This window comes from Parasteatoda tepidariorum, chromosome 7, assembly GCF_982258835.1.
Source record: "Parasteatoda tepidariorum strain Cologne lab strain chromosome 7, Ptep-v5.0, whole genome shotgun sequence".
In the NCBI taxonomy this organism is placed as follows: domain Eukaryota; kingdom Metazoa; phylum Arthropoda; class Arachnida; order Araneae; family Theridiidae; genus Parasteatoda; species Parasteatoda tepidariorum.
In genome coordinates this window covers 94,818,919-94,830,158 of record NC_141761.1, presented here as the reverse complement: position 1 = coordinate 94,830,158, position 11,240 = coordinate 94,818,919, and the positions used below count along the sequence as shown (strand labels likewise).

The following is an 11,240-nucleotide window of genomic DNA, read 5'->3' as shown; positions in this document are numbered from 1 at the left end:
TGACCAGCATTAGCTGGGGTAGAATTGTAAATGCGCAGATTTCTGTGCAAAAGTTTAATAACAACTAAAGCAAATTTTAAAACAAGGGCAGAATTGTTATTTTATTTTTAAGTACAATAATAAATTGTTGTTTCTTCTTATACAAGTTGAATGTGGGACAAAAAAGTTGGTACATTATTATCAAATTTGTACATTTTTACATTTTATATTAAGAGCAATAGAAATGATAAAAACAACTGTAAATTTGTACATATCAAAGTTGATAATTTGAAATTCTCAGCATACTAAATGTTGGTATGAAGCAACATGCTGTTTCATAATACAAAATTTATTAAAGTCAACTCACACACACGTACAAACTTCACTTGCAAATAAATATATCAGGCAGTTCGGTATTTATTAAGCATGCATTTCATTCGCATCATTTCAATTTAAAAAATTACAAATCACACATAAACTTCAACATTATCACATGAATACAATGCGCTCTACTTTTTAACATTTAAAATTGCATTCACTCACCAAATTCGCTGTTAGCATGCAAAGCAGAAAATCTAAGTGGAAACTTATTCACAGCAAAAAAGTAACATAAATTAATAATTTAAAAATTCAACATAAAAGTAAGGAAAAAAAAAACAGCATGACAGCTGTTAATAGAATATGCGTTACGAAGGTACGTGATTTTCCCACTCTCTATACTTTTCCCTTCTCCATTTCCATGGTATCAACCAATCTTGCCCACTATTCACACTTCTATCTAAAACGAATTGCTAGGCGAAAAAGACGAGATTATCCGTTATCCTGGTAAAGGGAGAGGGAAACATATGGAGAGTGGGAAAATCGCGTATGTTTGAGATAACTATTCTATTTACAAAGAGCATAGTAAATAAAATTATCTTGCACCAGAGTTGAATTTTAAATAATTAAGTACGTAATTAAGTAATTTTAAATATTAAGATAAGTATTTGATTATTCCTGACATGAAGTATATATTCTTGACATGAAATATAATCGTACTATTTGCAGATCGTGATTACTTGTAATTACGCGACACGTATATGATTACTTTTAAACAATTGCGTTTATTCATTTTTCGTATTATTTACCTAATAATTTTTTTTTAACAGTTTTAATAGAAAAAATATTTCAAATTCCATATTATATAATATATATTGGACATATATTATATAATATTACATCTGACTTACCTGTAGTTGAAATTTCACATAGGAAAAACAACCTTTCATTGTCACACTGCACGGAACTTAAGCTCAGAGTTTTCGCATCTTCCATTAATTTCAAAACCCCACAATTTCCAAAGCCAGGAACTTCAGCTTCTTCTTCATCTCTTTACAAAACAACATTTTTTAAACATAATACAACACTTTATAATAACATAAAAAAAATTAACAATCACGTGAAATAAAATTTTTTTCAGATTAATTATTCGATGTTTTTAAGCAAGCTGTGAGAAATATACATATTAAACTCACACCCATTCGTGAAGAGCAAAAAAATAAATAATGTTAACAGATTAACGGAATAAACTCAACTGTTTGAACGATTCGATGCGCTCCACTTGTACAGCTTTCTCCGTTATTTCTGCATAATTTGATATTCTGTATCAGTTGTACAGAACCTTATTCTGAATTACATTTTATGAGTCCAGAAGAAGAACCTACTATACTGACGTGTTGTTGTTGTTGGCTAGTTTACGACGTCTATGTAGATAAGTTTGTTTACTCAACTCTCTTATTTCTTAGTTCAGCTTATTATACACTTACTAAAGATTCAAACAATAAGGATTTCGTCCAATAGAACCACCGATCTGCTTCGTTTCGATAACCTCTGGTCTCGATATAAGACTGGGTGTCCCCTTTTTTTTATATCTTATATCCGTCGTTAAACAGCCGACCCAATTTTGGGTTTACGACTGCGAATGTTCAACTCCGTAGCCTTGTAATTTTGAATCTAATCCAGAAGACAAGGAAACTCCTGGATCAGTATCCCCCAGAGGTATTGATTTGTTATGGGAACAAGGAGGACTTTGCGACTTGTCAGATTTAACGTGCATCAGTCACCATTTACTACACGGGGAGTCTTCAGCCGGCTGGGATCGAACCCACAAACTCTTGGATATGGGCCCAGTGTCCTAGCAACCAGGCTATCCCGGCCTTTGGGTACCCCCTCTATGTGTGTCCATAATGGGCCCACGAAAGCTGTAGGGCGGCGGAGGAGGAAAACAACTACATCCAAGGTTGAATAATGTTTTATGTGAGCATTTACTGTAAAATTTACGTGAAAATTTACTGTGAGCATTTTTTTTCCAAACACCAAAAAGCCTTATTTTCATATTTTGTAGAATTTTTGAAGACTAAATCGTAGATTTTATACTGATATAAAGAAATTCTCTGTAACTTTCTTTACTTGCCCTTTTCTCTATCCTCCTTCAGTTTGGCCTTGACTGCATCACATGTAAATTACATGCATAATTTTCTTAAATTGTTAATAAAATAGAATAATTAATTGATAATAAAACAGAAATGGAAGCTACCTGCTCACTAAAATTTTAATACTACTAAAGGATCCCTGCGCAAGTCTTATGGAAAAATAATACTCTGTAAAATGGGCTGAAAATTTAATATGTTGTACTTCAAAACATTCTGATCAAATGTTCTCATTGACACGAATTCCAAAACTTGATAGCTTCCGGGATGCGAAGCCTCAAACCCTAATATTCATATATAATAATTCTTAATTCTCTAATTCCGTCACGTCAATAGAATTAACCAAAGAAATAGAAAAAAAAATAGCTGTTAATGATCTTTCAAATAAGTATTGAAAGTTAAATTAAATGATGAAAAAGCTTGTAACACGCCAAAATGTCCAACGCTAAATGAGTAGCTAGAATTTCATCGCCTTCTGAAGCCAATGCTGCACTCTTCAAGCATCTTCTACCGCAATGATAGTTGCCTATATCTCTTGTGTTTGAGGCTCCTTATCTCGGAAACTATCCATTTTTAGATTCTGTGTCAATGAGAACTTATGATCAGAATGTCTTGAACTACAACATTAAATTTTCAGCCAATTTAACAGAGAATTGTGCAAGGTCTTTTTCTATAGAGTAAGAAAATGTAGCCAGTCTTACCCTAGCGGGGGTGATTTAGCTTTTTCTGGAAAGAAAAAAATTCTTTATAAGAATACCAGTACATCAACCACTTTTTAGGAGGGATACATTGTACACAACTAAACAATGAATATCTTGATTAAATTTGGCAGTTTCGAACATTTTAGCTCCAACAGACCTTCGAATCTAAGCTACCCGGTAGTGATTTTTAACGTTTAACGATCGTTAACTGGCGTTTACCGATCCCCTGTTTAGCACTTCTTTTAAATAAAAAAAACTTAATTCCTGACAATGTGTTAACTCAGGTAATACATTTCAAAGGAAATGAAAGGTTGTATTATTATCGGGACCAATTACAGTAAAGATTTAAAGTCTCCAAAAAACGAGAGCTATTCATTAAATGCCTCTAGATAGCAAATTAGATATCAGGTATTACCTCACTGCTCTCTGCATTTTTAGATAGTTTACAAATTTTATAATGATAAAATATTACCCGCTGTTGTAAAGCCAAGTTCCATCATCTTGTTTTGTCAGTCCTATGTAAATACCTCCACTATATAGGGTATTGTAGAAAGCTTGGATAACACTACTGCGATCCTCTTCAGTTTTCATAGAAAATAACTGTCCTTGTGTGCAACCATCTAAGGCCGTGTCATATATTCTCGCATCTTTTATAACTGTTAAGCAATGTCCTTCGTACTCCACATAATTGACCTCATCTAAATAACATGCTAAAAGAAAATAATTACAAATATAAATATAAAAACATCAAGGGATGTTGCAACACATTGTCAAGATATGAGGAAAATAGTCTCAAGCGAACAAAATATCGTTTGGCAAAATCACTATTGGTTCAAACACCATAAAATAGAACTTCATTCGATTAAAATAACGTTGGGTAGATTATCCTATAAATAAGATATTGAGGGACAGTCTCACTTGGTTAAAATGTCGTAGGGAAGACTAGCCTATTTATCTTATGAACAAACTGTCTAGGTCAGAATACACCTCAAGAACAAATTATCTAGGACAGAATACGTCTTATGAGCAAACTGTCTAGGCCAGAATACACCTCAAGAACAAATTATCTAGGACAGAATACATCTTATGAGCAAACTGTCTAGGTCAGAATACACCTCAAGAACAAATTATCTAGGACAGAATACATCTTATGAACAAACTATCGAGGGACAGAATCAAAGTTAAAATAGTGTAGGACATAATATTAAATAAAGGGGACAAAATATCCTATCGAGGGACAGAATCAAAGTTAAAATAGTGTAGGACATAATATTAAATAAAGGGGACAAAATATCCTATCGAGGGACAGAATCAAAGTTAAAATAGTGTAGGACATAATATTAAATAAAAGAGACGAAATATCCTATCGAGGGACAGAATCAAAGTTAAAATATTGTAGGGCATAATATTAAATAAAAGAGACGAAATATCCCATCGAGGGACAGAATCAAAGTTAAAATATTGTAGGACATAATATTAAATAAAGGAGACGAAATATTCTATCGAGGGACAGAATCAAAGTTAAAATAGTGTAGGACATAATATTAAATAAAAGAGACGAAATATCCTATCGAGGGACAGAATCAAAGTTAAAATATTGTAGGGCATAATATTAAATAAAAGAGACGAAATATCCCATCGAGGGACAGAATCAAAGTTAAAATATTGTAGGACATAATATTAAATAAAGGAGACGAAATATTCTATCGAGGGACAGAATCAAAGTTAAAATATTGTAGGACATAATATTAAATAAAAGAGACGAAATATCCTATCGAGGGACAGAATCAAAGTTAAAATATTGTAGGACATAATATTAAATAAAGGAGATGAAATATCCCATCGAGGGACAGAATCAAAGTTAAAATATTATAGGACATAATATTAAATAAAGGAGACAAAATATCCTATCGGGGGACAGACTCTAGGTTAAAATATTGTAGAACATATTAAAAATAGGAGACAAAATATCCCATCGAGGGATAAGATCTTATTCCATCAAAATATTGAAGAGACAGAATATTTCACAAACTGTAGCAAACCTCTTACTGACAAAATATCTTAGTCGGACAGATATCGTCAATCTGAATATCTTATGAACAAAATACAAGTAGTTATATAAATAATAATTGCTATAGCATTCCGTACACTCAGGATTTTGCCTTAAAAAAAGGGTCGGTGATCCTTTAACCATGAGGACATTTCCTCTGATAAAACATATTTTATGGGCTGCACTCATTTCATACAGATTCGATTTCGATTTTTGACAAACGAGGAGAAAATATAGTTTTAAATTCGTATAAAATTATTTCTATTTATTTAAGATGTATTTATGATAAACTTATTTATTTAAAGGTATGAACGAAGAAACTGTTATATTTTCTCTTTCTACATTATTTTTACAAATAACTTAAAATGAGATATAAGATATATTTTAGGTCAACTATTTCTATTTTTAGCGATAGTCATATATGTCCAGTAGGACTTAATGTGGTGCCACTCTCATGTAAGTCGTTGAGAATCTTAAAAATTGATGCCTTGACCTGCGACAATTTGATTTTACAATTTTCATCCTAGAAAATGATTGTTCACAAATATGTCCTCCAAAGTCAGAGAACATATCAGTAAACAAGCCGTTTTATGCTTAAGTACGATGATAGATGGTCATGAATAAATTGAAAAAAAAAATGGACAGTTTTGGAAAATGTCGTAAATAAATGGAATAAATAAAACTAAAGGTTAGAGATAAACTTACGTGAACTAGTTTTTTCGCACAACAGCGAAGCCCCACGACCACAATTATCAGGATTAGCTAAAAAATTATATCCTCTTCCAGTAGTTGCACAGTCTTCGCCGTTTGGATTCCTATACCAAAATGGGTAATCTCTTTCTTCAATTTCAGTGTCATCCCCATGATGCAGCCACGTTGTTTCTTCTAAAATTTAGTAATAATAGTATTAATACAAATATGAACATTTTGAGTGAACAGAAAGATAAAATCACTTAAATACTTAGGCAAAATCTAGGCCTCGTTAAAAAAAAAGCAATATTTTGTTAAAAACTTAGAACTTTGTATCCTGTATAGTTACAGTTCTCCTTATCCAGGAATTTCGGCCCTACCCTGGTGTTACTTTTCATAGTGTAATGCTCACAACAGCAAAAGAATAATTCAAGAACGATTGCTCGCATAGTTGAGTAAAAAATAAGTCTTTTCCAGATAGTTTAAAGACAATGATTACCGTACTCCTCAAACTTAATATGAATTATTAATTTCTTTAAATTTAAATAAAGGAAAATAACACAAAATGTGAATTTATTTACTATGGTTTACCTAACTCACTATTGTGCCTTTGCTTAGCAAATCTTCCAACTGCAATCTTCCAATTTCGATCACTTTCTGACCAGCTCAATCTCAATTCTATAGTCTGTTCAACGAGAACTGATAGTGGAAGTAAATATAAGGGTTGCTATTTGATAGCCAACGTTTGCCACTTCAACAGTTGCTTCACTGAATGGGCGATTTCGTTTGAATCGACAGAGCTTTCGTTTTTATAGAAAAACGATATTCGGTTTTTGATACCTTAAAGTTAGATAAGAAAGAGCAAAATTAAAATATTTGCATGAAAATAAGTTTCTAATTGTTTCAGTAAACTCATAATTTTAATTTGAGAATAGTTTTAATGTATTTTTTTAAAGTTTAAATTAAATTAGTTTTATTATATTTTGCTTAAATATCTATGCAAAACAACTTTTATAATTCCATCGTAAAAGTCGTATAGAATTGAAAGAATATGTTAAAAAAAATACTCTTTATTTTCATAATAACAATTTTTTTAGAAATTTATTAAAAGTTAAATAATATTTAAAATAGTTTTATATTTCCCCGATTGATTTAAAAATATATTTGAAGGAACTGCATTTATTTGCATTAAACTGTTATCTTTATTTTTCTAAGGGAAGTATGTGTGAAGCCTAATTTTTTTCTAACGGTAAACAAAATGCCGTTCTTTTAAAGTTTGGTAAATTAGAATCATCGTCCACAGCTTTCAGAACTTTGTTTATTGTCGGAATTTCGTTACGACGGAAAAAATCATGAACTTTTCTTCTTACAGCATTTTTGTCGAAATCGTCAATATCATCCAAAAAAGTTTTACGAGATATAGTCTTCTTCGGTGAAAGCAATATATTACCCCTTTTATATTCTTTAATAATTCTGAAAACAGAAGCTGTGCTAACTCCCGATGCAGAAACCGCATGGTCAGCCACATCAATGATTTGAACATCTGGTTTTGAATGCACTTCTGGTTTATAAATGTTCAATATTATTTCCTTCTCAGCTTTACTTATGAAAGATTTCTTCAGCCGTTTTTTAGGAGGACATAAATCTATCACTTTATTTTCCATATTGCTCATGAAACACCTGCAATAAGACACCACGGCGAAACAAACAACCCTCTAAGAAATAAGAGTTTTTGCTTGACTGATAATACTATTTGCCATTAATCCGGAGCCAAGCAGGCAACGGTATTGCGCCAAATAGCACGCCGCTTTGTTTACTTTCACTATCAGTTCTCGTTGAACAGACTATAGTGCTCAAATTTCAACCCGAGCTTTGCGCTTAAAGGCAATAAAAGTTGTTTTAATCATGTACTGATTGTTACAAAAAGCATTTATTTCCTTGTACATTCAAATAAATTTCTTATAGACAATAAAAACTTCGACCATTTTCTGACATGACAGAATGTTCTAACTACAACTGAAATTACATGCTTGATGGAAATATCTGTTTCAATAATGTTCTGTACTAGTACTCCACAAACAGAATTCACCATTATTCTGTCGCCAAAAAGAAATTCCCGCCAATGAAAATTTCGACAATTCTCTGACTTTACTCTGGATTGACAAAGTTTAATTTTTTCTTGATCGTTATAAGCAGATTTTATTTTCATTTCTCATTGAGATTTCGCTAATTTTCGGGCATTAATAAAGGAACGTTCACAAAACTCAATTGAAAAATAGTAATAATGAAATGAAAAAATGGCGTATTATGTCACCATCCAAAATAAAATCTTTTTAGTCCATTTAATATATTCTATATATATATATATATATATATATATATATATATATATATATATATATATATATATATATATATATATAGGTGTGTGTGTATAAAATTCTGTTCCTGCTAAAAAAGAAGTGGCGTAAACAACTTAAAAAAGGAAGCTGTAAATATGTAAAGTCTATTTATGTTACACGCACCTTAGACGATATGCTACATCTGCACTACTTTCTTCAAAGGAAATTAGAAATGGTAGAAAAATTACATTTAAAACAAGTACATACTTCACTTTAGTTTTGATCTCATAAAAAATTAGAAATCTCATAACTTCCTAATTGGTTACTATGTTCTAGTAGCCAATATCTTCTTCTACACAGATCCGAGATAAATTTTCTCATATTGATATTAATTTTAAATACGGTGTTACTCATCGGGGTTTCTGAAGGCTGTTGTAAAAATAACTATGATGAATACAACAAAAATAAACCTTGTTCTAAATACAAACATGCTTCAAGTTTTATGCAAAGCCCTTACATGTAAGCCATTGATCACACCATATCAATGCAATAAACCAATTTCTGCCAGGCAACATGCCACTACGATATTTATAGAGCGTTGGATCCTTTCATACAATTGGCGTGTTAAGTAAAACACCTTGTTTTATTAAGCCACGTGATTAAGCCTTTAGTAACTGCGTGAAAGGATCTTATGTACTGTCAATACCATGATGAATGAAGTTGGACAGAAACAGGACTATGCCATTGATGTCTGCCGTGTGACGAAGAACGCGCACCTGAAAGGGCTGTAAGAGCAACTTAAACTATTTCCGTAATTAATTCAAGGTTTGTATTTGCTATATTCGGCTTAAATATTTTTTTTACTTCAGCCTTTAAACCTCGAGTGGGATATATAAATGAACCTATACTTTTGCCTTAACTTTTAACACTTGCTAAAATAAATAGTCCCTGAACACACTTGATATTTTACAAATGGCAATGAGCTTTACAGTTGCCAACATTAAGAGTAGGTAACAGAATTCTGATAGTACTTGGTCCAAAGGAGTCCTCCGCTCCTTTTCTTCGCATTGCCAGAAAAACTTCACTTGGCATCCAGCTTTCTGAGGCACTTTTCATAAGTTTCGACAATCCATCTATGAGATCGTCTGGGACAGGTCTTCCGAATTGTTTACCACCTCCTTCGTTATTACAATAGAAATCCCTGGCACCATCTGATGGCTTAGGGTCACCCAAATGAAGACATGTTGCGTCAGAAGCTTTCGAATATTTAGAAGGACAACCTGAAGATTAAACAACAATATTTTTTAATTCAAAAGATATTTTAGAAAGATCTTGGATCTTTACCCTAGAAAGAAGAAAAAAGATTTTTCTTAATTTTTTTTTTAAACATTAAAGCTTTTACAGAAAGGTATATAGGTGCCTGTGCCTTACTAAACTTTCAAATTTTTCCCAGTTACATTTTCTAAAAAAGAGCCAGAACATTTTGAAAAAATTATGAGGACAGTTACCAAAACGTATATAAACATCCCTGAGGTTGATCCGAAGTGTCACAATGTTTCTTTTCAACAAGGGAGATGGTTCCTCGTTTTAATAGTTCAAAGACTTGCGCACGAAGTCTCGCACTTTACAGTCGAACAGTTCAACGAGGGCCGATACCGTGCACCCTCGGTCACTACACAGGCTGATGAAACTGGTCACCCATCCATTTACTGACCACAACCAGTATAGCTTGACTTCGGAGTTCTACTGAAAATCGCGTCTTTACGATCAGTCCACTTTGGGACATTTACTAAAAGCTTTCGCTTTTAAAAGTCTTCATAAAGCGATATTCCGTGACGATTCAGAAATCAGGGTTTCAGAATTTTTTAAAAATTTCATCATTTTTAGGCTATTTTTTTAATTTAATGAGATAAAATCAAGAAACAGAAATGTTGCACAACAGAGCTTTTTTAAATGGAATTTAAAAGATAAAACCGTGGAAGAAATATACTTTTTATATGATTTCAGAAATTTAAATTTTATTTAAAATTTTGTCTGAATCATATCTGGCATTTGATTTTAATCAATTCTAAAAATGCTTTTGTAGTAAATATGTTTAAATTCAATAACAAAACAGCTAACATTTGCTTGAAATTAAGAAGAAATTTTTTTGTGTAAATCTTATACAATATGTTATGTTCGTCAAAATAATTTTAAGAATCAATTCTGGACAATTTAAAGAACTGAAATAACAGAATGCACAATTAAATTCATCCATTAAGTTTCAAAATGAAAAGTTATAATTTCTTTTATTAATTTACTCATTTTTTAAGTAGATTATTTCATTAAACATTCAATAATATTTACATTTTGGAAGAAGTATGAAAAAATGTTTTTAAATGGGAAAACACTAGTCACATTAAGTAAAAAAATGCATAAATGAAAATATGAAATACAATATTTGACAACCGTCAAATTTGAATTGAATTATTAAAAATTGAATATTAAAACTACACTTACTTTTAGAACCGACACTGAGCAAAATTAGTATCAGAAATTTTTTTATACAAATCATTTTACTCAATCATAACCATTAATAAATATTGCTAGAATTCTGGTACAATATATATACTGGTAAAATATTGATGTTTCTTTAGCAACACAGAATTTGATGAATAATATTTTTCAAACAACTTCATAAAAACTAATCAAGTAAGTAGTTATCAACATTGATTCCAGGTATCCCTGTAATAAATTATTAAAATCCACTTTCATAATTGGGCATGCTTATGTCGTAATCTTTTTTTATTTTCGAATCTGTAACACTTTACGTTTCTAAGCAACACAAAAAGTTCTGGCAAATGTCATCACTAAGGCCCGGATTTTGATGACATTTGCATTTTTTTGCATTTTTTGCATTTTTGGACATTTTTTGTCCTTTAGAGCATTTTTTGAGATTTATAGGGCATTTTCTTTAAAATTTTGGGGCGTATTTTGCATTTTAAAGCATTTTTTAAATTTTTTGTTAAAT

The 11,240-nt window shown here is 31.3% G+C and overlaps 1 protein-coding gene across 1 annotated transcript; it reads right to left on the bottom strand.

Moving 5' to 3' along the window:
* Positions 1 to 1,011: 1,011 nt before the first annotated feature.
* On the bottom strand, positions 1,012 to 10,810 carry LOC107441548 (uncharacterized). The gene is made up of 5 exons (XM_016054855.4): positions 10,730 to 10,810; positions 9,262 to 9,510; positions 5,904 to 6,083; positions 3,621 to 3,858; positions 1,012 to 1,348 (listed from the first exon to the last, which is right to left on the bottom strand). The coding sequence occupies exons 1-5, from the start codon at positions 10,782 to 10,784 to the stop codon at positions 1,159 to 1,161; spliced, it is 912 nt and encodes a 303-aa protein (XP_015910341.2). The 5' UTR covers positions 10,785 to 10,810; the 3' UTR covers positions 1,012 to 1,158.
* Positions 10,811 to 11,240: the final 430 nt, after the last annotated feature.

Excerpts from the sequence above, each read along its gene's own strand:
- LOC107441548 (XM_016054855.4), bottom strand. The coding sequence starts at position 10,784 with ATGATTTGTATAAAAAAATTTCTGATACTAATTTTGCTCAGTGTCGGT. Across the intron at positions 3,859-5,903 it reads GTGCGAAAAAACTAGTTCAC|CATGTTATTTAGATGAGGTC; the intron begins GTAAGTTTATCT and ends ATTTTCTTTTAG. Across the intron at positions 1,349-3,620 it reads ACTTGGCTTTACAACAGCGG|AGATGAAGAAGAAGCTGAAG; the intron begins GTAATATTTTAT and ends TGTTTTGTAAAG.